The sequence below is a fragment of the Amphiura filiformis genome, chromosome 1 (genome assembly GCF_039555335.1).
Source record: "Amphiura filiformis chromosome 1, Afil_fr2py, whole genome shotgun sequence".
Classification (NCBI taxonomy): Eukaryota; Metazoa; Echinodermata; class Ophiuroidea; order Amphilepidida; family Amphiuridae; genus Amphiura; species Amphiura filiformis.
This window is the reverse complement of record NC_092628.1, coordinates 55,912,887-55,938,624: the sequence shown is the minus strand read 5'-3', so window position 1 is coordinate 55,938,624 and position 25,738 is coordinate 55,912,887. Positions and strand designations below refer to the sequence as shown.

Genomic DNA, 25,738 nt, shown 5'->3' with positions numbered 1-25,738 from the left:
ATTTTTCTCACTGTGTGCTCAATAGCATTAGGAATAAACCAATAGTCAAGTGTGCACTTAACTGGAGGAGATTTTTGTGCCCAGGTGAATCTTTTTTTATCACCATTTCTTAGCCTCCAAATATCATTTAACTCATAATCATCCAACATTGTTTTAATAATATCAGAACAAGCACGATTTGGAATATTACCACCTATTTTGTCTAACAGTGGGTTCAGGACAGTGTTGAAATCACCACCCAAAATTGTGTGACCCCCTACACTGTATTTATCAATAATATTAGCACATGCTCAAAGAATAATTTTCTATCTGGAATATCATTAGGTGCATACACATTCCACAAATTGTAATTGACATCATTAATAGAAAGTTTTATACCAAGTATTCTACCTTCATTATCAGCATAGATTTTTTCAACATCAGTTGGTAGATCAAATTTATTAGAAATACCAATCAAAATACCTTTACTATGATTTGTACCTGTACTACTATAAAAGGTACCATTGTATTCTTTTTCCCAGGTATCAATATCATTTTGACAGCAATAGACTTCCTGTAGAAAACAGACATCACATTGTTTGGTGTTCAACCAGTGAAAAATGGTCTTACGTTTTTTCTGGTTTCGCAAACCACGAACATTAAATGTAACAAGATTAAACATGATAAATGCATAAAATTATTGAGTTCATCAGTAAAAAACAAACATACAAACATAATATTGTGAAAAACTACTGTACAGTAAAACGAGTAATGCCACACTAGAAATATCTGTTGCACTTGGTTCCTGATTTTGAAGGGCAACAATTAACTCAGTTATTTTCAACAGCCCAGAAGCAAAATCACAGCTACACTACCCCAGTGTAGACTGGCCCCCAGTCTCGGTTCGGTTCCATCTCTGGATAAGGTAACAATAAATAATTACATAATGCCCTATGAAAAGTCCTGTAACCCACCCCCTTATTTTCCTCAATGCCAAAACCCATTCCTCTTCATCCACAAATCGACGCCACTGATTACACACACAATCAACCATTCAGCAATATAGAAATATACTCGTATTATAAGTGAACGCGAAAGTCCATTGAGCGCTGATTCCTCGACTGGTCCAATCTGTTGGAGATCTCCTTCCAAATAATCGCTCAACGGCACGGTGATTCCGATGTCAATTACGAAAGCCCTGCCCCAGTTTCAATTCAAATATGGTAGCACAAAGCTATGCCGCGGGATGTGACGCAAGATCGGATGGGACACTTGTCAACAACCGAGAGGTATTAAGCTCAACTGACACGCGTCTGATAGACCCATGGTACGCGCAATAATAAAAGGCAACCACTCGAATCGGACTTAGGCCTATTGTCCATATTGCGTACATTATCGCGTGCGGTTTGCAAATGTTTGCACATTATTTAGCTTGGGAAGCCTCTTCAAATATCCCCGCGCTGCCAAGCTGCGTTGATTGGTCGGATCCAATATCGTTGTTTTAGTCGCTTACACAAATGTTAATGTAGTGAGAACACGGACGTGGTACGTAGAAAGTGCGCCTGACCCAGGATCGGTAAAAGTGAACTCCCACAAAATGCTGGGAGCTGGAAGGCAAATTGCTTACAGACTGGGAGGGTCCATGTATTGGGTTGATTTTTAATGCTATGTAATCTACATTACCAGTCGTTCTCCATGGACCCGAGGGAGGGTCTACCCTAGTGTAGTGATAAAAACTGCAAAACAGGCTTATGACCAAGTCGTTATATTTATTGTGACTGCTATAACTGAGATGGCTAGACAGCATAGATATATTTAGATAAACTGTAAAACATTTCTGATCTTACCTTAGCTGCCATGCCTTTATGTATCTTTAGTAGTGTGGTAACAAGCCTCAGTAACCCTGCTGCAAACCCATAGCTAGATGTCCGTCTTACACATGAATATACAAGGGATTGGTCCTCAGGATGACAGCTGAAATCAGGCAATGCTGATATAATCGGTAATGATGAGTTCCCATCATGGCTCACTGATGAATGGGATCTGCGATGAAGTCAGATTACAAAAAAGTCACAGAAACTGTATTTACTAGGGTTGTATGATGTCAGCTTTAACATATTTAATAGAAGTTGACACAAATAGGTGCAAATCTTTGAACAAGTTCATTAGGAATTTCAACTGTGAATTTTGTTATTATGAACTATTCTAACTAAAAACGAAGGTGATTTACTCACGTTTTAGTGATGTTTCACCACCAACTCATCACATCTACTCTAGAACTCTAAAGTCAGTGTGAAGCTGATAAGACCACCAGGTGGCTGAAAGAAGCCATTTGCATCCACAGAAAAGGACACAGCACTCTAAACAAGGATGAGGGGGTATACGCACTCAACAACATCTTTGACCAACTTTCTTTACACCTCCTACAGTACTTCCTGTTGTCCATAAAAGTAAACAGTCAGATGTGATGAAACCACTAGTGTAGTGGTGAAACGTTACTAAAACATGAGAAAATCACCTTCATTTTCAGTTGGAATTGTTCATAATGAACAAAATTCACAGTTACCAATAGGTGCAACTATGATGAGTACACAAACACCAAAACAAAAAACACTTGCATTCTGCTCACCTGCTTCCAAATAAACTTCTACCACTTATATTTCAGATTTACACCACTTTCTTTTAAAATATGAAGAGACCTGTCCAGAAATGTAATATACTGCTGACACTGTGCTTTTTACTGAAGCTGCTAATCTTGTCACACTTAATGCACACGTAAAGCAGTTGATATCCCAGGTTATTTTCATAAAGAGGGAAAAGAGGAGGGCCTGTTAATTTTTTAAATTATTTTTTCAAGATGGCTGGTAACTTTTAGATTTAAAATACCTGCCAGCTTATTAGTATTACACAGTCAATATGTATGATCCTCACCTTTGATCTACATATATAATTCAACACTCGGTTTTGCTTCAGATTTTCAATGGAATGTAGGCCTATATTTCATTGGGTTTTTTTTCACTACTTACTTGAGATTACATACTACAGAGTAAAAGCTGGTAGAAGTCATAAAGGGCACTAATAGCCGAGTGACTAGCTCCTCAATGTGTTGTAAACAATCTACTGGGCTGTATGAAGGCTAGAAGATAGAATATAATAAATACAAAAGTAGATGTATCATTGATTTTTTTAGGAATACTTTATGGAGGTAAAAAGTGTACACATGAACTATTCAGTATCTAATTATGTGCTCCTTTCATTCTGTGCTAATTTCAATAATGTGTAAAAATAAATTTTTACCAAGCCATGTTACTGGTTTTGATATCTGAACACAAAGCAGGCCTAATTAGCTTAATAAAAAAACCTTTTTGGTGTTAGATTATTGCTTGACATAGTTTAAAGGGACATTTTGTGATCCATAGCCTCATCCCCCCTCCTGTTGAGATTTTTATACCACTGGAAACCTCTGGCTACATGATGTTTTTGTAAAAAAATATCTCAGATTTGAATTACGTTCTGGTACACCAGAAATGCAGAAGGATGTTTTCATGTGTTTCATTGACTACTCAAAAGCCTTTGACAAGGTGAGACATGATCAGCTTTTTGAAGATCTTGGCAGGCTAGACCTGCATGGAAAGGATCTACGACTGTTGCAGAACCTTTATTGGAACCAAACAGCGTGCATAAGGGTGGATGGAGATTGTAGTGAATATACAAGCATTAAGAGAGGAGTCAGACAGGGATGTGTGATGTCACCAGATCTCTTTAATTATTACAGTGAGCTGATTCTAAGGGGGCTAGAAAAGGAAAATGGTCTCAGTATAGGTGGACATAACATCACGAACATAAGATATGCAGATGACACTGTCCTATTAGCTGAGTCTGAGGAGGATCTGCAAAGGCTTCTTGATGTGGTGGTTCAGGAAAGTGAGAGGAAAGGTTTATCGTTAAATTGCAAGAAGACAGAATGTATGGTGGTATCAAAGACTGAAAGCCCAACATGCATATTGAAGGTGAAAGATCAAAGAATTAAGCAAGTTTCCTCCTTCAACTACCTTCTCAGTCTAATCACAGAAGATGCCAGATGTATTAAGGAGATTAAGAGAAGGATTGCACTGGCTAAGTCTGCGTTCTCAAAATTAGACAAGATCCTAAAAAACAGTGCCCTCAGTATAGAGACCAGAATTCGGGTACTCAACTGCTATGTTGTCCCTGTATTAATGTATGGAAGTGAAGCATGGTCAATAACAACAGACATTAAAAGAAGATTGGAGAGCTGCGAGATGTGGTTCCTTAGAAGAATGATGAAGATCCCGTGGACTGATAAAGTGTCTAATGATGATGTCCTAAGTAGAGCAAATGTGAACAGGAAGCTGTTACTTGAAATCAGAGTTAAGCAGCTCAAATTCCTTGGTCATATCCTCAGAAAGGATGGTTTCGAGAACCTAGTATTGACAGGAAGAATAGAAGGAACAAGGAGCAGAGGCAGGAAGAGAGTGATGTGGTTATCAAATCTGAAAGACTGGCTAAAAGAAAGGGGAGCTGAACATAAAGCGACAGAGCTTCTGGAGATGGCTTATAACAGAGAATTGTGGCACGACATGATCGCCAACGTCTTAGGATATGGCACCTAGAGAGAGAGAGAGAGACACCAGATCAAAATTACAACACAGTGGCCTATGGAGCAGTGCAATACACATAATCATGCATAACTCGCAAACACAAAATTGGAATCAAATGAAATTTTGGGAATAAGCTTTTTTCATGGCTATCTGAAAAATGTCACAAAAGAGGATGCTAGGATCACGAAATACGTGTTTGATCAGGACTGCACTGTTAACAGAGATGAACCAAACTTTTCTATAAGATAGCTCATTCTATACATGTACCTGTCTTGTCCAATTCTCATACACAGATGCTAAGAAGTTAAGACTACTCCCAGCTAATGATAGAGCCTCTGCTTCAAGAACGTCAGAACAGTTGGTCATTTCTCCCAACCACCTCTTAGCACATAGCTCTAATGGAGACATCAAGCCTGACACATGACTCCAGTCTATTGGAGGAGGAGGAGCTCTTGGATGTTGCTGACTTTGTTCATCAGATCTGTATTGACAAATGAAACATTTACATTCAGCTATGTAAACAAATATGTTCAAAATAGATGGGGGTACAAACAGATTACTAACCAAGTTAATGACCTGTAGACTTCCAAACATTTTCATCAAAGGCAGCTCATTCATTCCCAAAGATTACATACCAAAAGAGTAATAGACTTAATTATGGAATAGCACCAGACATTGTGTCAATGGTTAGGGTTACAGTTTAGGTTAGGATCAGTTAGGCTATATGGTTGGTGTGAGGGTTAAAGTTGGAATAATAATGAGTGAAGTTTGGATCATGGATTCAGATTGAGATAAGCAAAAGCTAGGGTTAGAATAAGATTAAGGCTTCAGTCAGGATTAGGTTAAATATGAAAGACATAAATTGATAACATTTGGCTTAAATTTGTAAAAAAAAAAAAAAATACACACACACTAGTACTATACCTCATGGTTTGTTTTTGTTGTAATATTACAGCTGATCCAGCAACATGTGTAACTCCCTCTAGCATAGACAGCACAGTACACGCCCTAGTCATCTGTAATCTGTTTGCTGCCTTTGAAGATGCATCATGTGTGGAGTCCAGTGGGAGGATGCTCAGTCGTTGGAAGACCTGGAGTTGCTGCATCAACAGAGGATAGAGATCCCTGTGAAAACATGACAGGAATATTATGCTTATTACCAGTGCTTTTGTGGCAATGGAACAGTGATGTGGTTTCTAATGATTCAACTTCTAAGCAAGAGTTAGGACACTGTAGTCATGGAATATCTTATGTCTTTGGTGGCAAAGGGCCTCTATCAGAACCAGCTCAGTTCCTTGGTACAAGAATTAAGTCAGTCCTTAGATTGTAGATATGTCAATACAGCAGCAAATTACCTAGACTTCTCCGTAGTCCACTTGCCCATTGTGCATACTCTTAAAACTCTGATTTAATTAATGTGTGCACAATTGATAGATTTTCACATCTGATCTGATCTTTTTAGTCACCGTACTCCCTGTTGGCTTCCCAAGTGGACTACTTACTTTGCATTGCGATTAACATGTTTAACACAGTTGTCTATGGATGAGATTGTCGGATTTCTGGCCTACTAAAATTGGCCATGATGTAATGCATCTTTAAATGGATCTGGCTTGTGATTGGTCGCCCAGATCGCGTTATGGTTTAAATCCTCCAGGCACGTGCCATTACCATTGATAAATACATCATAAACAACTGTGCGGCGCTTTGTGTACTAGCTATGTATAGGTGCATGAGCGCGTCTTGTATGTCCAGGCTTTGTACTTGCGGTTAAACATGTTAAATTGGATTGATAAACAAGTATGATTGACAGTATGTGTTCCCGGTGTGTGTTAGGGAATAAGTCTCCGGTCAAAGTCTTGTTAAAGATGCAAAGTATATAATCGATTTTTAACTTGGGCTTTCGCGATTAATAAACGGGTTGATTCTAAAATCAGAATTGTTCAGTATTGAAGTATCATTATAATATGTTGCATTCAATAATATAATAATGCCTTTACTGTTACTGTCACTAATATAATTATATAAACTTTTTCATAACCATTTACTAGTATTTTGATGTAATAAATCAGTATAATTTCGAGTTCAACTGAATGCATTCATCATGATTAATAACATATTTTCATTTATCAAAATCGACTATGGTATAGTCTACTAATTACCTTGCATGGGGATTGAACTAGGGATTTAACACACAAGGGCCAAGTACCCAACCACTTTGTCATGCTATCCATTTCATTAAATTAGATTTACTTACATGATGTAGCAGCAGATACAATGGAATCAATACTTGTCAAATTATTAAATTAATTCAACCCATTACCAGTTTACTCTAAGAACTATAAATTTTGACCTAGGGCAGTCATCTCAAGGTAGTAACCTATATTCTCTTACCTATATGTATCACATGCTAATCCATATGAAACACAGATTTGCCACACTCTAAATGCCTCTGTACTAAGTTGAAATGCCTCACCTATATTCATAGGCATATCCACTGGTTCCATGGAGGCATAACGTACAACCACTGACATCAGATTATACTTGATGAGCTGTAACAAATCACAAGTTTCAATCTCTGAATGTATTTTGGGTGTGATTTGATATGGATAATTCTATGACTATTTTTATTATAAAAGCTTGGCTGTTTAAACAAACTTGTCTTTATTGTTGGTCATAGTCACCTTGTACAATATGTATCACTGTACTCATAAAACCATAGGTCCAAAAAGAAGTGGTCATCGTTCGCTAAAGATACCAGACTTCTCATTGTTTAGAATTTGCACACTCACTCTGTAACCAGTAATAAAAGCTTCTTTGCTGCTAGAGCAGCACAGTTGAACAAACTTCCCTGCTACAACCATCATGCTCCCACACTGGCAACCTTCATATCATCTTTCAAGACTCATTTATTTGATAATAAATTTGCTTCATATTTGCTTGTTGTAATTCAGTTTGTTTATTAATTACTTTTATTTTTAGAACTGTTATATTATATACTCTAAGTTCTCTTTGTAAGAGTGCTATATAAAATGCTTATGCAGTGCTTAAAGGTGTAGTATATGCATCTTTTATTTTCCCTTTCCATTATTTCACTTACCAATGTAGCAGCAAAGTGCCTTCCATTCTGGCAAATAACTCTAGCAAGTTTCAAAGCAGGAATTAATGGGTAGTTGTAAGCTTCACTCACAACATCACCTGCGATCAATATGAGAAAAGACACAATCAACAAACATGTCACAATAATGTAAATCAACTTATTTGTCATACTGTATCATTTCAAATCATCTTTCTTGTCCACTGAACAGGCTGCAATATGCTGATAACTCCATAGAAACTTGACTCAGAGATATCAATGTTGTCAAGTTGCAGACAACAATAAACTACAAAAGTCTCTTTACCATCTCTCAAAATCAACTTTTGTTACCCATGTTGCTTGATCAGCTCTTACTCTGAAATTACTCTGAAGAATTCATTTGCTGCAAACTAATAGCAAATCCTGCTTCTATACACAAAACGTGCAGTATCCTTACCTTGTGATTTCCAAGAAGCTAATGGCAGGAATTCAGCAAACACAGTTTGCATGAGGCGAGGACACTTCATGATCTCATTAGTTGCTTCCTGAGAGTGCCTAGCTATTCTAATCAATATTGCTAATGCATTGAGAACCACAGGAGCAGGAGGGCGTACAACTTCCAAGATATACCTTAACCTCTCCAAAACATTCATCCTCAATAATGCCTGGAAAGAATCAAAGAAAGAATACTTATTATGCAAAGTATAAAAATGTAAAGTTTTGGATCTGAAATAATCTCAAAATAGACTAATATCCACATACCACTATGATTCCTCCAAGTTCAATATACTAATTGGCATGGACATGGTTTCGGGGGTTTCATACACTGGTTTCAATCACTGCGCTTTTTTGTTAGGCAAGTTGGAAAAAATCATGAGATTAAGGATGAGCCATAGTTACCTTGTAGTGCATGATGTTGTTTATAATTATGTTTAAAATTATTATAAAATGTTATATAACACAGATTTTACATATCACCTCTGAATAAACACACCCCTCACTGCAATACATCAAATGCAGATGTTTAATATCCATACATGTAGTAAATCAACATACTGTGGATATTTGTTTGCCTTTTCGTGTATAATTTTTCACACTCCCCTCTTGCAAATGAAATGCAACATGGACCTGTATGTTAACCTCCAGTGGAGGAACATGTGGAACAAATTCAATCTGTTCATTCTAGTCCACTGCATATGCAAGCAATCAAGAACCCTTTAGGCTGGACGTTACTGTTAGTCAACAGTTGGAGATGTGAGAACAAGATAGTGTCCTCAAATGTCCTCACTCACCCACCCTGCATGCACCCACACACACATAAACACACACCTTGATAACATCCTGTGATGCCAACTGAGGATCTGATTTCTCTTTATCCTCAATCTTCTGTCCACTCTCATCCTCCTCATCTTCAACAACTGGTCTCATGGGTGTGGTCTCTGATCCTCTGTACCAGCTGAACACTCTATCAGAGGTACTCTATATAACAGAAATGGAAGATTAATAACAGTAAACTACAGGTTTTAACATCACAACCCAGCTGAAGGTCAGTGGTACTGACCGCAACGTTGGTTGCTCCAAGGTATGTTGGAATAATCTGGATTGAATTTAATCTCTCGTAGTAAACGGCAGGGTTTCATAAAAATACAACTTATATCATTTCAGATGTACCTATATACATTATACAATTTGATATGCAAATCTAATGGTAACATCTTCAAGCCATTCTGTCTTTGATGCAAATAATGTACTATTATAAAACAATGTTTTTGTAAACTTTTTTTGCGGATAACAAGTTTGATGTACAATACAATGTATATTTGGCTTTATTTGCTTTGACGATAAAATTGCCCTATATTCTGTTTTCCTATGTTTTTCCTATGTCTTCTAGTGCTTTGGATCTTTTGGTAAAGGTGCTTTGCAATGTATTGCAGACAACAACCATACACAGCTACATACAGTATGTGCACTTTAATCTGGTTGCACACAAGCCAGGTAAACTCATGTTCAAACGTTGGAATAGAATTGATATCGGGTGTTTTAATGTATGTGCCTTAGTAAGCAACTAGGGCCATAATCCATTTCTGTTTTAGATTTAAAAAATTCTACTACAATTTAAAAACTCAACTGCATGGTTTGATTTGACTTGCGGCCCACGATTGCACAAAGATTGCCTACACATTGAACAGTGAGTGATATTGCCTACACATTGAACAGTGAGTAACTTATTAGTAAATCATTGACATTATCATCTCACCTCATCACCTGGTTGGATCAGCAGTGCAGCTAAGCCTTCTATACAAGCTGTAATAACACCCTCATTGACATCATCCAGAGACCAGCGAAACAGGAACAGCACACCTGCCTCTAATAGTTTAGGTACCAGAGGCTCCATCAACTCTCCTCCTATGTCAGATATTCTGCACTGTTAAAAACACAAAATGAAAATAAGTTGACATTAATATGGCGGTTTCTAAACATTGAGGTTTCACAGTTCATTTCACTTGGACTAGATGTTCTTAAAGTGAAACTTGCTTTTTTTTTCTGCTAAGAAGAAATGAGCGTGGTGATAGATGGGTGCAGTGGTGTGAAGCAAACAACATGGTAATCACAAACACTTGGTTTAAGGAGCACCCCAGAAGAATATATACATGGAAGAGCCCTGGGGATCGCACAAGGAACCAGATAGATTACATAACCATTAATGACAGATTTAGAAGAGCAGTGAAACATGCGAAGACACATCCAGGGGCAGACTGCGGAAGTGATCATATTCCAGTAGTATGCACACTGCGTTATAAGCTGAGAAAGTTGAAGAGAGCGAAGATCACGAAGAAGGTAGATTTTGAACAGCTGACGAAACCAGAGATCCGAATGGAGTATTCCATCAAAGTGGAGAACAGGTTTGAGCAACTTATAGACGAAGGAGAAGAGATGACATGGGAATCAATGAGGGATATCTTGGTTGAAACAGCAGAGGAATGCCTGCCAAAGAAGAAGAGAGAAAGTAAAAGCAAGTGGATGACAGAAGAAATTCTATCAATGATGAGAGACAGGCAAAAGATCATGGACAGGGATTCGAAAGAATATAGAGAGTTGGACAGGCAAATAAAGAAAGCGTTGCAAGGAGGCCAAAGAGACCTGGCTGAATAGTGAATGTGCCAAAATTGAGAGTCAATTTGGAGAGAATCGGAATGTGTACCAGAGGATAAATGAGATCTCAGGCAGGAAATCAGGCTGTTCAAGCTCTGGGTGCATCAAGGCAAAGAATGGTAATATGCTGGTAGGGAAAGATGATGTAATGAAAAGGTGGATGGACTATGTTGGGGAGTTATTTCACGATGTAAGGGACGGTTTGCCAAGCTTTCCAGATTCTATTGAGGGTCCAAAGATATTGCAGTCAGAGGTTCGATCAGCTATAAAAATGATGAGCAGAAATAAGGCTGCTGGGCCAGATGGAATTGTTGTTGAAATGATTGAAGCATTAGAGGATTATGGAATTGAGAAACTGGCAGGAGTCATCAACAGAATGTATGATGATGGGATATTTCCGGAAGACCTGAGCAAATCAATCTTTATTGCTCTTCCCAAGAAACCTGGCGCTGTGGATTGTGAACAACACCGTACAATTAGCCTTATGAGCCATGTTACAAAGATAATTCTAAGAATCCTGTTACTCCGTGCAAGAAGTAGAATAAAAACCTGAGATTGGTAAAGAGCAGTTCGGCTTTGTAGAAGATGCTGGTACCAGGAATGCGATTTATGTCTTGAGATTGATAACAGAGAGAGCGGTAGAGATGCAGAAGGATGTTTTCATGTGTTTCATTGACTACTCAAAAGCCTTTGACAAGGTGACACATGATCAGGTTTTTGAAGATCTTGGTAAGCTAGACCTGCATGGAAAGGATCTACGACTGTTGCAGAACCTTTATTGGAACCAAACAGCGTGCATAAGGGTGGATGACGATTGTAGTGAATATACAAGCATTAAGAGAGGAGTCAGACAGGGATGTGTGATGTCACCAGATCTCTTTAATTATTACAGTGAGCTGATCCTAAGGGAGCTAGAAAAGGAAAATGGTCTCGGTATAGGTGGACATAACATCACGAACATAAGATATGCAGATGACACTGTCCTATTAGCTGAGTCTGAGGAGGATCTGCAAAGGCTTCTTGATGTGGTGGTTCAGGAAAGTGAGAGGAAAGGTTTATCGTTAAACTGCAAGAAGACAGAATGTATGGTGGTATCAAAGACTGAAAGCCCAACATGCATATTGAAGGTGAAAGATCAAAGAATTAAGCAAGTTTCCTCCTTCAACTACCTTGGCAGTCTAATCACAGAAGATGCCAGATGTATTAAGGAGGTTAAGAGAAGGATTGCACTGGCTAAGTCTGCGTTCTCAAAATTAGACAAGATCCTAAAAAACAGTGCCCTCAGTATAGAGACCAGAATTCGGGTACTCAACTGCTATGTCATACCTGTATTAATGTATGGAAGTGAAGCATGGTCAATAACAACAGACATTAAAAGAAGATTGGAGAGCTGCGAGATGTGGTTCCTTAGAAGAATGATGAAGATCCAGTGGACTGATAAAGTGTCTAATGACGATGTCCTAAGTAGAGCAAATGTGAACAGGAAGCTGTTACGTGAAATCAGAGTTAAGCAGCTCAAATTCCTTGGTCATATCCTCAGAAAGGATGGTTTGAGAACCTAGTATTGACAGGAAGAATAGAAGGAACAAGGAGCAGAGGCAGGAAGAGAGTGATGTGGTTATCAAATCTGAAAGACTGGCTAAAAGAAAGGGGAGCTGAACATAAAGCGACAGAGCTTCTGGAGATGGCTTATAACAGAGAATTGTGGCATGACATGATCGCCAACGTCTTAGGATTTGGCACCTAGAGAGAGAGAGAAGATGAAATATGCATGTAAAAATCACTTGCATGCTTTGTTCTTAGAAGTAGACAATTACAAATGCCTGAATCTACAACTCTGTTCTTTATGTCGTTGTAGTCATTACTTTTCTCCCAAAACAAAACTGTTTTCTCTAGAAAATAACACAAATGCAGTCTTAATCTGAAAGTTCAACATTAATATTACAAACACTCCTCTAGATTTGACTTACATTGTATAAGACTCTTGCTAATGTCTGCAATGCCAACACCCTTTGTTGTACCACTGAGCTACGAGACAAAGTAAAGAGTTCCTCTAAGGAATAACCAGGCACCTGTAAGACAAATTGTAATGTTATGCTGGTTTATACACAGATAAAAATACTACTTCAGTTTGGTGATCAATCTGGTTCTTCAACAGGATTAAATTTACATGGTTGATTTTGAACATTGGTGATAGATTACAATTTTATGCAATAGAGGCCGCCAGCCTTTTCCGCGGGATCCACCATCTTGTGGGTACTGCCGTTCTGCATGTCATGTGTTAGACATTACGCCCCCGATTACGCAGAATTCGCAGCATGTAACGCACCTCTTCAGTCAACGCGGTGAGCTTAGCAACAAGGCACTCTGTACCCACAAGATGGCAGCGTTGACATCACAATGACTACCTCTATAAGATACCTTTTCGTCTATGCCTGTAATATCTTCCAAAATCACATGTCTCATACCAAACAGAAAAGTTTGAGTCAAAATCTGAACACTGTTAGAATATTTCCGCATGAGATCATTTGGTTATTTATTTGATAGCATCTGTTCCTGAAGTCTTCAGAAGAATTAACAGATATTAATGACTGATTGATCAATCAATGGCTTTATCAACTTATCTTACCTCTTGTTCTTCACCATGATGATGCAAGCCTTCTCTGACTGGTATATCAGCATCCCTGGCAACCAGCATCCCATTGAAGTCAAACCTTGCCTGGTAACCTTCCTTTGCTTTAGCTGATGGTTTGGGCATATCTTTGAGCCATGATATTTTGTCTGATTCAACCTATGGTCACAAATAGTGTATTTTTAAAAGGTAAAGTTGCCTCAAGTGCCTAGATTAAATTTTATTTTGAATGTGGCCCTGGGGTACCACTCTTTCAGAACAAAAAATGTGTTGCAAAGGTGCTTTATATTATCATAATCAATTATTAAAGTGAAGACAAAAGAGTGAAATTAAGAGTGATATTTTAGCTTATACGTATGATTTTGAATGCTTAGACTTGTGCCAAATCTGTGACGTCAGTGACAGTTATTGTCAGAAACATGCAAAATAAGATTTTTAGGCTCTGTTTCCAAACTTTGATTGAATAATAATCATTATTCCAGGTAAGATCGAACTAAATGATTAGGATTGAACTAAGATAATTTCTTTTTAATTCCAAAAAATGAGTGCTGCTTTATTCTGGAATAGTGCTGCTTTATTCTAGAATAATGTATGCACCACAGTGCTTGAAGATATTGAGACCTTTACTTGGTGATCAATACCAGAATCCTGTTAAATCTATAGTACTTCTGTGACACCATGCCCTCCACATTTTAATTTTTTTACACAATGAGAATTTGATCAAAAGCTTCTATTTCTACATGTACTCTTTTTACAACCTTGTATGATATAAATTTTGTAACTATGATCTGGAAGTCATAATCATACTTCAGGATTAACCAAAGTTTACAACATAAGAACAAGCTGATATAATATGTAATATAAATTACAAACCATCTGTAAATTCTTTATATAACAAGTCTCACAGCTTTCTTGCATTGACAATACCAAAAGGCCTGCACATTTATCTGACAACAACAAACCTTGCTGATATACATGGATTCATACACTTGAACCAAATTTCAAAGGCTCATGTTGATCATCGTATTGGATGAACAATATAATTGCAAACAACAATTTAATATATACATAAATATTTGAGGATTAAAACTAATATTTGAAGAAAAAAAAACCCAACATGTTTTGTTTGTGCATTTTGTAAACAAAGAACAATCAAACAAACAAAAATCACTGACCTTATTCATATTGACCCATTCTTTCTTCACTTCTATAGGTGGCGCCTCTGGTTCCTGTTCTTCCTTCTCCACATCATCTACTCCACCTCCTGCATTATCATCAAAATGAACTCTTTGCTTGGAAGTCTCTTGTGTCATCTTTTCTTCTGGAATTGGCTCTGTTGCCATAGGAGCAGAGCTTTCTGTATCCATGGAGTCATTCTCAGAATCTGCTTGTGGTTTTGAAGTTAGTGTACTTGATGAAGTGGGTTTTTGGGTAGGTTTGGAAGGTCCTTTGGATTGTAAGAACTTAAGCAGATTTGGATCTAGAAAGCAAAACATAGTTCTAAAGAAATTAGTTTGGCATGTTTAATTTTGAAGAAAGGTAAGTGGGCCTATTCATATGTCTCAAATTAACTGTAATGAATTGTGTAATTATGTATGAGGTGTAATAAAACAAATACTACATGGTACTTTCAGGGATATAAAGTCATTTCTTCCCCCTAAACACAAAAGTAAACCCGCATACAATACTTTGGGAAAACCATTTCTTTATTTCCCTGCAAACCATGTACTGTATTCGTTCCAATAAGCGCCCATGTCCCAATAAGCGCCCACCCAGGCTATTTTTAATTTGCTGAAGGGTACCACGTTGATAAAGTGAAAAATCTGGAGGACAACAAGTTCTGTGTAAACTTGTAATACATTTTCTGCATCAGAAAAGCTCACTAGAACGCCTCAGGACCCTTTTATAACATACATAAATTTGGCTCTAATAAACGCCCCTTGCGAATAAATCAGGTAAACCAGGTAAAAAATAAGCGCCCACCCAAAATGACTTTATTTAGCGCCCTGGGCACTATTGGAATGAATACGGTAGTTTTTGTATAATATTTCTATGTGCAAATTCATGCATAAACACATATGATCCTTGTTCCCACAAAATGAGAGGAAAGTTGCAAATTAAAATGAGTTATGTGCCGATTCAGAATCTCTGGATCATTATGCTTTAAATGATATATAACTTGTCATGGTTGTTCCCATGTCACTATTTCAGTGAAGAATTCCTTTCTTTTCTCTTGTTTTCTGGAATGTTCAATGAACCATATCTCCTTTTCTTCCCTGGCGACTGAATCTCCACTCATTTTGTGAGAACATATCTCTTATTGGCTTAAATATATAGTTATCAATCAATAGCACAAATCCTTAAAACAATTAATTAACTGGATAATTTGAGAGAAAACAAGCCTAAATCTCACCAAGCATTTGCCTCAGTTTCTGTTGTTCCTGCAGGATCTCTTCTTCAGACATTGCAGACAATCTGCCCAGATTCTCCTGATGTATCTGCTGTATATCTTTCCTGGCTCTTTCTGGATCCAAGGAACCTTGGAGTAAACCTGCTCCACTTATCACATGTGGCTCTAAGAAGATTAAAGAGAAGACAATAAACAAAAGAAAGTAATAACCAAATGTGAAAGGATTGTACTGCAGATGATCCACTTTTGAAAATAAAATAGGATGGTGACTTCTAAGAAAATAAGAGAACCTACAACACATATACTATGTTTACAGCAAACCAACAAGTCCAATGCACAAACAAAGTACTTTTCACAGGACTTTGTATCTATTAAGTTGAGAGTTAAGAATGATATCATGAAGTGTATTTCCAACCACAAAGGTGTTTTCTAGTACTCCTCGATTTGAGCAGTGCTTTTGATACTGTAAATCACAACATGCTGATCAACAGATTACAGAGTGAAATTGGAATGCAATCAGTGTTCGAAATAAGCACTTATCCTCTTGTCCTCTTGTCCAAAAATCACTGGGGACAACCATATTGAGCTATGTACTTATCCCCTGGACAACCACTATATTTTACTTCCAAAAGTAGTACACATTTTGGGGACAACCAAAATGTAGTGAGGACAAGCAGAATTTATGCTTTAGTTATCCTTCATTAGGCTTCATAAAACGTAATCTTTATTCATGTAACCAATCCACCAAACTTACAGCATACAGATCACTAGTCCGGCCGCAAGTTGAATATTCCTCATCCGTCTGGGATCCGCACACAAAAAAGAACATAGACCAGCTGGAGAGAGTGCAGAAAAGAGCAGCACGTTTCATCCTCAATGATTCTAAATCTAAATCTCTCGGTTGTGCGACCCAGATGGTCAAAGATCTGGAACTAGAACCACTCAGCACCAGGAGGAAGGCTAGAAGACTCTGCGTATTCCAGCAAGCAAGACTAGGTGACCTGTCCCTGCCCATCGGAAACCTTCTACAGCCCGTCCAGCGCCAGTCGCGGCATCATCATCCAGAATCCTATTCAACCATATCAGCCAACAAAGACTGTTACAAAAACTCATTTATACCAAAGACAATACGTGATTGGAACTCTCTTCCACCTCACCTAATCAGCATCACTAAACCGGAAACCTTCAAAACCGCAGTTACAATGTATCTAAGCAACCAAGACTAAGCAAGAAATTCAAAAACCACAGCGCAGATCACACGTCCTGGCCGTTTGTCTCCATTCTGGAGTGTTGGACAGTACCAAACTCAAGACTCAAGACTCGGGATAACCTCCATATTTTCCTTATTTCGGACATTGAATACAATTAATGGTTCAGATCCTACCTGTCTGAGAGAACCAGCAAAGTTTGCATTGATGGTACTTTTTCTGACCCTGTTGAGCTCGAATTTGGCCTACCTCAAGGTTCAATCATTGGACCCTCAGGGTTTTCTTTGTATATTTTACCATTCAACTTATCTTACCACTTGTATGCAGATGATGTTACAGCTGTACACCAGTTTTAATCCTAAAGACCCGGTATCCATTGATGCTGCTTTAGATAATCTATCTCGTTGTATTGATGCTCTTTTGCTTGGATGAGAATGAACATGCTGAAACTTAATGACAGCAAAACTGAGTTTTTTTGACCACTACTCCACACCTGAAGCGCTCAATGATACCGGTTACTTTGAGGGTTGGGGACAAATCCATCTGTCCTTCAGATTCTGTGCGTAACCTAGGGGTTATATTTGACTGTCAAATGTCTATGTCCATTCACGTCAAGACTCTTTGTTCTAACCTTACATACCAGCTTCGCAACATTTCCCGGATACGTCGGTACTTGGATTATGACACTATGACACATAAGAGCCCTTGTCCTTTCCAAGATCGATTATGGCAATGGGCTGCTTCTTGGCTGTTGTAAAGCAGACATTCAAAGACTACAAAGGATCCAGAATTGGGCTGCGAAGCTGATATGTAAGGCCCTCAAATATGATCATGCCACACCGTATTTAAAGCAGTTGCACTGGCTCCCTGTTGAAGAGCGCATCAATTTCAAGGTTTTAGTCACTGTGTTTAAATGCCTCACCAAGAGTGTTCCTGAGTACCTGTCTGATTGTGTTTCCCTGCACTGCCCTGCGGCGTGCAGGCCTGCGTCTGCTTCTGATACCACCCTCCTGACAGAGCACAGCACAATCAAAACACTCATGTCAGCTGAGCAGGACCTTCTCCTATGTTGCGCCTCGCACCTGGAATAGACTGCCAATTGGTATCAGGGAATCACAATCAGTGGGTATTTTCAAGAGGGTTCTAAAGTCACATTTGTTTCCATAGATCTTGTTGCCTTCACAGGCAGTTCTCATTTATTTTTTCTTCATGTTCTTCTTTTGCTTTGTTTTTTGTTTTGAGCGCTACGTTCTAAATGTAGCAGCGCTATATAAATATTTATAATGTATGTATGTATGTATGTATGTATTTGCATGACTGGTGCTGTGATTCTTGCTATCATGCCATGTTGAAGTAACCTTATCAAACACTGTACCGTTATGGTAAAATAAATGCATGTCACAACATAGTTCCAATTCTGACAGAGACAAGCTGAGTCCATAAAATATGTCCTTACACACTGTGGCTTTGTTTTCCACAATATAGCAGTGTCCACTTTACATAGTAAGTATCTGACAAAACAACAGCAAACACTACAGAAATGTTTTTGACCAGTTCTCTCTGTGACAAGGTGATACTGATACTTAGTAATAGAAACCTTTTCTGTAAAGACTTTTACCTAGATATATCGGGACCTCTTCTTTGACTGTTAGTGAAAAACTACCATATCAGTCATACAGCTGATAGCAACACACTTAATTACCTTGAGGGGATGCAACTATGCTTTCTCTCATCTCCATGTTTTCTTCCACACTGGAACTTGCCATGGTGGTCAAGGGTAAGTCAGGAACTCTCATTGGCTGAGCGGAATGAGGCTGTATCGAAGACGAAACAGGGGCTCTAATTGGTTGCTCAGACTGAGACTGTGTCGACACACCAAACTGGTTTGATGTACTGGATTCAAACTGCTGGGCAAACAGGCTTCGTTTCTTGTGTGGTTTGCCATTCTGTAAATAAAAGGTTAAAATGCATGAAGTTCAAATACAACTATGAAAGTTTCACACTTTCACCAATAACAACACACTGAAGATATTCAAGATGGCTCTTCAATCTCATCTCCTTTAACCAGTTCCTTATTGTTTAATTTATCTTGTCCCTTTTTGTTTCTTCACAGTCAGGACTATGCGCACTCTTCACCCTTCTTCAATATTATAATAATAATAAACAGACACTTAATATAGCTAATACTGGATTCCTCCATGGGTAGTTCTTTTTATCAGAATGCACTTCCAAGCTCTTTTCCAGTACATAATATTTGTACCCCTACCTTAAAGGGTAAGTGAGATAACATCATTGAATAACTGTACATGAGTAGTGAAAAAGATTTATATCCACAAGACTGCAATAACACAGTGAAATAGTTGGCATGTCATCTACAGGTTATGTTGGGCAAGCTATCCTAAAATTTAATATCTTTATTCTGGTTCTGCCGCTGGCAGCTTTCAGCTCAGGCTTACCTGTGCACCTGTTGTATGTCCTCTGTGTAAGGCAGTTGGAAAGCCTTGTGTAGACCCTCTTGGCAAATGAACAGCAGCATTACTGGTATCATGCTCCTAGTAAAGTGCAACAAAAATCAATTTGAATTTTTTTTTTTGCATGGAGGCTAATTATTAACAAATTAATTTGAATCAATCATTCAGTTAAAAGATAATACTGTATTTGACCTAATTAGTACCTATGCACTCTAAGCATTTCAAGGGGACATTTTAAAGACCCAGGTAAAAATCTGAAAAATGTTTAGAAAAGACTGCTTTTAAACATGGTGGTGGAAGTGTTTGAAGGTATTTTGTGGTAACTAATTGACTGGTATAAAGGCATTTGTGATGGGGTAGATTGGGTATGTGTCATTGAATTACCAGATACACATTGCATTTGGGATGCACAACAAAATGGCTCTTTAACTTCTATGAGTGTAAATACATGTATGACCAATTTCCACACAAAAGCGATATTGTATGACAGAACATATCTCATCATGTGATTAGACTTTTGTACACAATTTTCTACAATACTTGTATACACTGGATGCTTCACGTTAGATAATTAAGTCTGCAGGGGTGCTAGGGATGGGCAGTAATTAGGGTCCATATGTAAACTCTCAGATGAGCAAAATTTAGCTTTGAGTGAATGTTTGACTTTGTTCATTAGGTTCCATATTGGTTACCTCATGTACTTTTATAGGAAAGATTGAATATCAATTAGGTGGATTAAAACATTAAAGTAGTCTATTTTGTCATAAATAAGCATCAACACAAACTCTTTAATAATAATAATATAATAATTTATATCTTATATAGCGCAGTACAATATAATATCTCAAAGCGGTTTACAATAAACATGATAATAACACATGATACAAATTTATACATGGAAAGCAAATATATAAATTACACTGGTTAAAAACTATGCACATATAAAACCAATTAACATGATTAAGAACAAGATTAAAACCTATACCAAAACACTGTATAAAGATAAGCTAACATTGCACATTTAACGAGCGCAAGTACCAAAAATAATTATGTGCAAGGTAAAGCTTAAGTAATCATTTAACTAGAGCGGTTACCGCACCATAGCTGAACCATGGGGCTTTGGCAGTATATTGTGGTACATGTATATATATCACCCACCCCTTTATGACCCCTTAATGACCTTAAATGAATATCAAATTATTTTAAACATGTTTAGAATGTCATAAGGATCATTGCATTTAAATATCAGCTCAATTGGAGCATTTTGAAAACTTGACCTTTGACCCCTTTATGACCCCTTAACGACCTTAAATGAATATCAAATTATTTTAAACATGTTTAGAATGTCATAAGGATCATTGCATTTAAATTTCAGCTCAATTGAACCATTTTGAAAACTTGACCTTTGACCCCTTTATTGACCCCTTAATGACCTTAAATGAATTTTAAAATATTTTAAACATGTTTAGAATGTCTTAAAGATCATTGCATTTAAATATCAGCTCCATTGGAGCATTTTTGGAAACTTGACCTTTGACCCCTTTATGACCCCTTAATGACCTTAAATGAATATTAAAATATTTTAAACATGTGTAGAATGTCATAAGGATCATTGCATATAAATTTCAGCTTAATTGGAGCATTTTTGGTTAAAATGACCTTTTTTGACCCCTGTGACCCCTTGGATGACCTCTGACGTTAGGAAATATTTTTATCATATTCTTTACTTCTTTCCCTTTCATTTGACACCATTTGGGGTTCATACCTTCGTGGCATTTAAAGATATGTCCATTTCAGACCAAATGGTTGGTAAGTAAGTGAGTAAGTAAGTAAGTAAGTAAGCAAGTAAGTAAGCAAGTAAGTAAGTAACATACACTCATATAGGCTGAGACCATTTCCTGGTTCAGCAAAAATACAACATAATTACACAGGAAAAAAAAACAGTATCGAAATGCAGGGAACCAAACTGCGGGGGTAAAGACAATTAAAAAGTCGAAAAGCAACGCAGGATCATAAAAAAAGACCAAAAAAGGCTCCTATGAATTATTAAAAGCAATTTTGAACAAATGTGTTTTGAGCTGACTTTTGAAGTGTGCAAGAGATGAAGATGATTTAATGTGAGCCGGCAGTTTGTTCCAATGAAGGGGTGCAGCATTACAGAAAGCCCGCTCGCCATAAAATTGAGTTTTACCCCTTGCTGGTAGACGGAGAAGGTTTTGTGACGCAGAGCGCAGAGATCGGCCAGGATTGTATGTGATTAAAAGATCGGCAATATAAGATGGAGCAAGACTATTTAAAGCGTTAAAAGTGATAAGCAATATCTTGAACTCAATACGGTACACAACAGGGAGCCAGTGGAGATCGAAAAGCTTTATGATTTCAACTTTGTTTGTAATATGAAAGCAGCATACAGTTGGGATGTAATTACATAGGAGCAACTTACCATTATTTTTGACAGCACTGATGTGATGTGAGTATCATGTCCTGAAATATGAAATATAAAGATCCCATAAACTTTGCAGTAATACATATCATTCACATTTGAGGTTGTTTTTTTATACTCTGATCAACCAATTTCAATCCAACATCCTCCTTTGCTGATCAAGTTGAGAACAGACATGTTTCTCAAGTTCTTGTATCTGTATCGATATCATACATGTATTGTTGTTGATGATATCATCATCAGAAAGGTGCAGCCAGGAGCATTATACCAGAGTAATTTTCAGAATTACCCACCCAGCTGTTTGATCACAACTTCAATCAAAATCTTATAAACAAAATGAGGTACCTACTTTCCATAGCAACTTCTGGATCTTCATCCCTGTCTAATTCTATCTGTATTCTTTGACCTCTGACCCCATAATCCTGAAAGCAACAATACCAACATACCATTTTTTGTTAGTTTTGGTGTATGAATGAAATGTTCATTGGTTCTTTGAAAGGGGCATTTAGTGACCCACAGCCTCATCCACCCACTTTCCTCAAAACAAGTTAAGATTTTTATACCAGTGATGTGAGTTTTCCTTAAGGCCCGCAAGTGCGATAGCACACCATCGCATGCCTTAAATCACCTACATACTACAAACAATTTCTTGCAGATTTAAAATTTCTTTACCAAAAATTTCATCAAATTTGTATTACGTTCTGATTAACATTATTAATTATAAAACAATGGCCTATGGAGCAGTGTAATACACATATTCATTGAATGCGTAATCACAAACACAAAATTGGAATCCACTGAAATTTTGGGAATAAGCTTTTTTCGTGGATATCTGTCATTTATAAAAAAAGTCATAAAAAGAGGTTCTAGGATCACAAAATACTCCTTCAATACAGATTATCAACTATCAAATGAAAGTTAAACTATCAAACAAATTCAAAAGGAACACAATTAAATTATGCAATCAATGTGTTCCAGATATCCATAATACTAGTAAAACAACACTCACCCCTGCTGCAGGTCGGCTTGATCTAAACTTTGACTTCTTCTTAGGAGGGTCTGATGTTGCACCCATGGGTAGTCCGCTGCTGGGGTCTAACAAATAAAATAATCAGCACTGTGTTCAGTACAAAATATAGACTGCTTTGCATTCCTTTTTTAAACAATTCATACCATTCCATGCATAAAACACAACACATCCCCAGTGACTTCCCTGCCCAGATAAAAAAGGACTGACCTGTGTGACCCACCATATCTTAACACATAGACTCAACCTCTTTCATCTCCAAACTGAGATGAATGTTAATGAAGTAAAAATCAATGTGGGTGGTAATCTTAACCAATAACAGATAGGCAAGCATACATGTTTATGCATGGCCCTATTAACCCAACCCACTACCCATGTGGTCCAGGTGGGTAGCTCTATATCTGGGTCAGGTAACATAAACCACAGGATCTGTGCATAAACAACCAAGGCTGCATTTGTAATGAGATAGCATCATACCCAGTATTAGAGTTTATAGTTCATTGTATATTCTAAATATAGTAGACCATTTTTCTCATGGATAGCTGTTGGATCAGAACAGGATTGGTGGATTTTCCATGGTGGGATTAGAGGGATGATAAATTTAAATGGTCTACTACAGTAGATTACATTGTATACAAAATATGGTGCGTTGCTAGGTCATGATTTCCTTAAAATTACAACCTGAATGCCAACCCTTTTCCATGTGGAACTGTGAGATGTTGCTAAGTCAGCTAAATATATTCTAAACTGATGGGGATTAGACTCACATTTTTCATCATTAATGTGGAAATTTGCCTTGATTATGGTTTCTTATCTTTTGTTGAGTACATATACATTTTATGTGAGGTAGAGGGGGAAGTAGATGAAAACAATGACCAGCCAATGAGCATACCTAAACAAACCTGTATTATGTTTTTGCAACCCAAGACTAATTGTTTAAATGAAGCCGCTGTGTACGATAAATTAAAATGTTGAATTTTATACAATTTAGTATATGCACAGCTTACCAGCCCCAGGCAACTGAACAACATCCTTCTCAACCCTGTTCTGTTGCGCTGTCCCAGCAACATTCTTTCGTTTGTCTCCCTTTTTCACAACATTTGCTGATGATGCCACCTCTCTAGCTAAAAACTCTTCTTGCAAGCGAAGAAGATCTTCTTCTGATTCCCCAGGCTTGGGTCTTCGTATCATTTTGTTTCACCTATAAGTATTTGTAAGATCAAAAATAATGAGGATTATTTTAATTAATGAGGATGACTCTGTCATGAGTGACATCATATTGTTTTGCATTTTATTTCTGGCTGACGATTACGTCAGCTCTGGTAAGGAATGATGATGATCACATACCTACATGTAGTATAGTAACAGAATGGTAAGATAAAAAGGGTTATTTCAATCAGGGTATGTTATTTCACTTTATCATGCTTTATTGTCATTACAATCATGATAATTATGTGGTCTTTGTGAGAGTTGTGGAGAATGTTGAAATGATCTAAATGGTCCATAATGTGGTAAATTTATCCAGGCCTTGCTGTTTGAGGTGAGCGATCGCTTGCCACCACTTGCCCAAACTTCGATTTCTAGTGAGTGATTTTCACTCGCCATTGTCACAAAATATCACTTGCTCCAAATCTCCCAAAATCAGCCAATTCAGCATGTAATCGATTCTGTGCCTCCTCCAAGCGGAGAAAGTCACAAATTTAAGCTTGCTTCATGCGCATTTCAACATAAACACTGTTTGAAGACTGAAACTCTACCTGAGTGGTATTTGAGAATATTGGACCACTCACGTAGCATAATGCTATCTAGAGTAGAGAGTGATAACCACTTGCCTTTTAAAATCTAGGTCTACGACAAGGCCAGTTTACCCCCCCAGTATACGAATGAACACTAGCCACAAATGCGAGGGCAGCTGTGAGCAAATTCGTTGTTAGTGTTTCTTGAGTAACCCCCCATGCATGCCCATACATCACATACACATCTCAGTGGCGTAACTAGGGTTGGTAGCGCCCGGGACAAGAAACAAAATTGAAAATTTGGACAAATAAGGCCTACAACTAATTAATTATGGTTAATAGAAGTTGAATATCGGTCTTAAAATGTTCTTTCCATTGATTTTGTGCTGAAATGCGCGCAAATTTTTTTTGACTTTCATCGCTTGGAGGGGCGCAGAATCGATGCTGAATTGGTCAATTTGGCGCCCCCCTAAGGGTGGCGCCCGGGGGGGTGTTGCCACCCCTGCCCCCCTAGTTTACTAGTTACGCCACTGACATATCTGCAGCTGTTAACTACTGTCACTGTGCAATAGGATATCTCCAACACATGTGCATCTACTAGCCCGACACATCATGGCCCTATTGGTTCCTTCATGACTTCTGTAGTATTGCAAAAAGCGGGGCACACGGAGGCAGCCGAACTGTGAACTCATGTCGCAGTTTCAAAGGTTCACCCTACATTCATAAAAGTACTCACATGTTCAGTTTTGTGATATACATGTAGTCCTTAAAAATAACACAATGAAGACTTCCTGCATCTCTTTTCTTCATTAAATCTGCATTTCACAGCAAAAAAATGAAATTTATTCGCCACCATGGCCACCGTGTTATCTCTATGAGCCATTAACCAGACTTCATGGCTGCAGTGGTCTAATTCCCATCATTGGCAACAGGATAGTTACCCTGTATGTGCATTCTAGGCTATGTTATGGAGCGGAGGTATGGGTG

The 25,738-nt window shown here is 37.8% G+C and overlaps 1 protein-coding gene across 1 annotated transcript in view; it reads right to left on the bottom strand.

The window, feature by feature from the left end:
* Window positions 1–25,738, bottom strand: part of LOC140149253 (RNA polymerase II-associated protein 1-like) — a 52,429-nt gene that overhangs the window by 18,110 nt on the left and 8,581 nt on the right. Inside the window, exons 2-20 of the mRNA XM_072171495.1 lie at window positions 24,023–24,216; window positions 22,998–23,083; window positions 22,338–22,410; window positions 21,989–22,029; window positions 19,531–19,626; window positions 18,777–19,020; window positions 15,870–16,031; window positions 14,632–14,936; window positions 13,454–13,615; window positions 12,795–12,896; window positions 9,929–10,096; window positions 9,001–9,150; window positions 8,129–8,336; window positions 7,696–7,793; window positions 6,990–7,147; window positions 5,523–5,723; window positions 4,866–5,079; window positions 3,006–3,115; window positions 1,827–2,022 (exon numbers count right to left, since the gene is read on the bottom strand). Of these exons, the coding sequence (XP_072027596.1) occupies window positions 1,827–2,022; window positions 3,006–3,115; window positions 4,866–5,079; window positions 5,523–5,723; window positions 6,990–7,147; window positions 7,696–7,793; window positions 8,129–8,336; window positions 9,001–9,150; window positions 9,929–10,096; window positions 12,795–12,896; window positions 13,454–13,615; window positions 14,632–14,936; window positions 15,870–16,031; window positions 18,777–19,020; window positions 19,531–19,626; window positions 21,989–22,029; window positions 22,338–22,410; window positions 22,998–23,083; window positions 24,023–24,206 (2,958 nt within the window). The 5' untranslated portion in view covers window positions 24,207–24,216. The remainder of the gene's footprint in view (window positions 1–1,826; window positions 2,023–3,005; window positions 3,116–4,865; window positions 5,080–5,522; window positions 5,724–6,989; window positions 7,148–7,695; window positions 7,794–8,128; window positions 8,337–9,000; window positions 9,151–9,928; window positions 10,097–12,794; window positions 12,897–13,453; window positions 13,616–14,631; window positions 14,937–15,869; window positions 16,032–18,776; window positions 19,021–19,530; window positions 19,627–21,988; window positions 22,030–22,337; window positions 22,411–22,997; window positions 23,084–24,022; window positions 24,217–25,738) is intronic.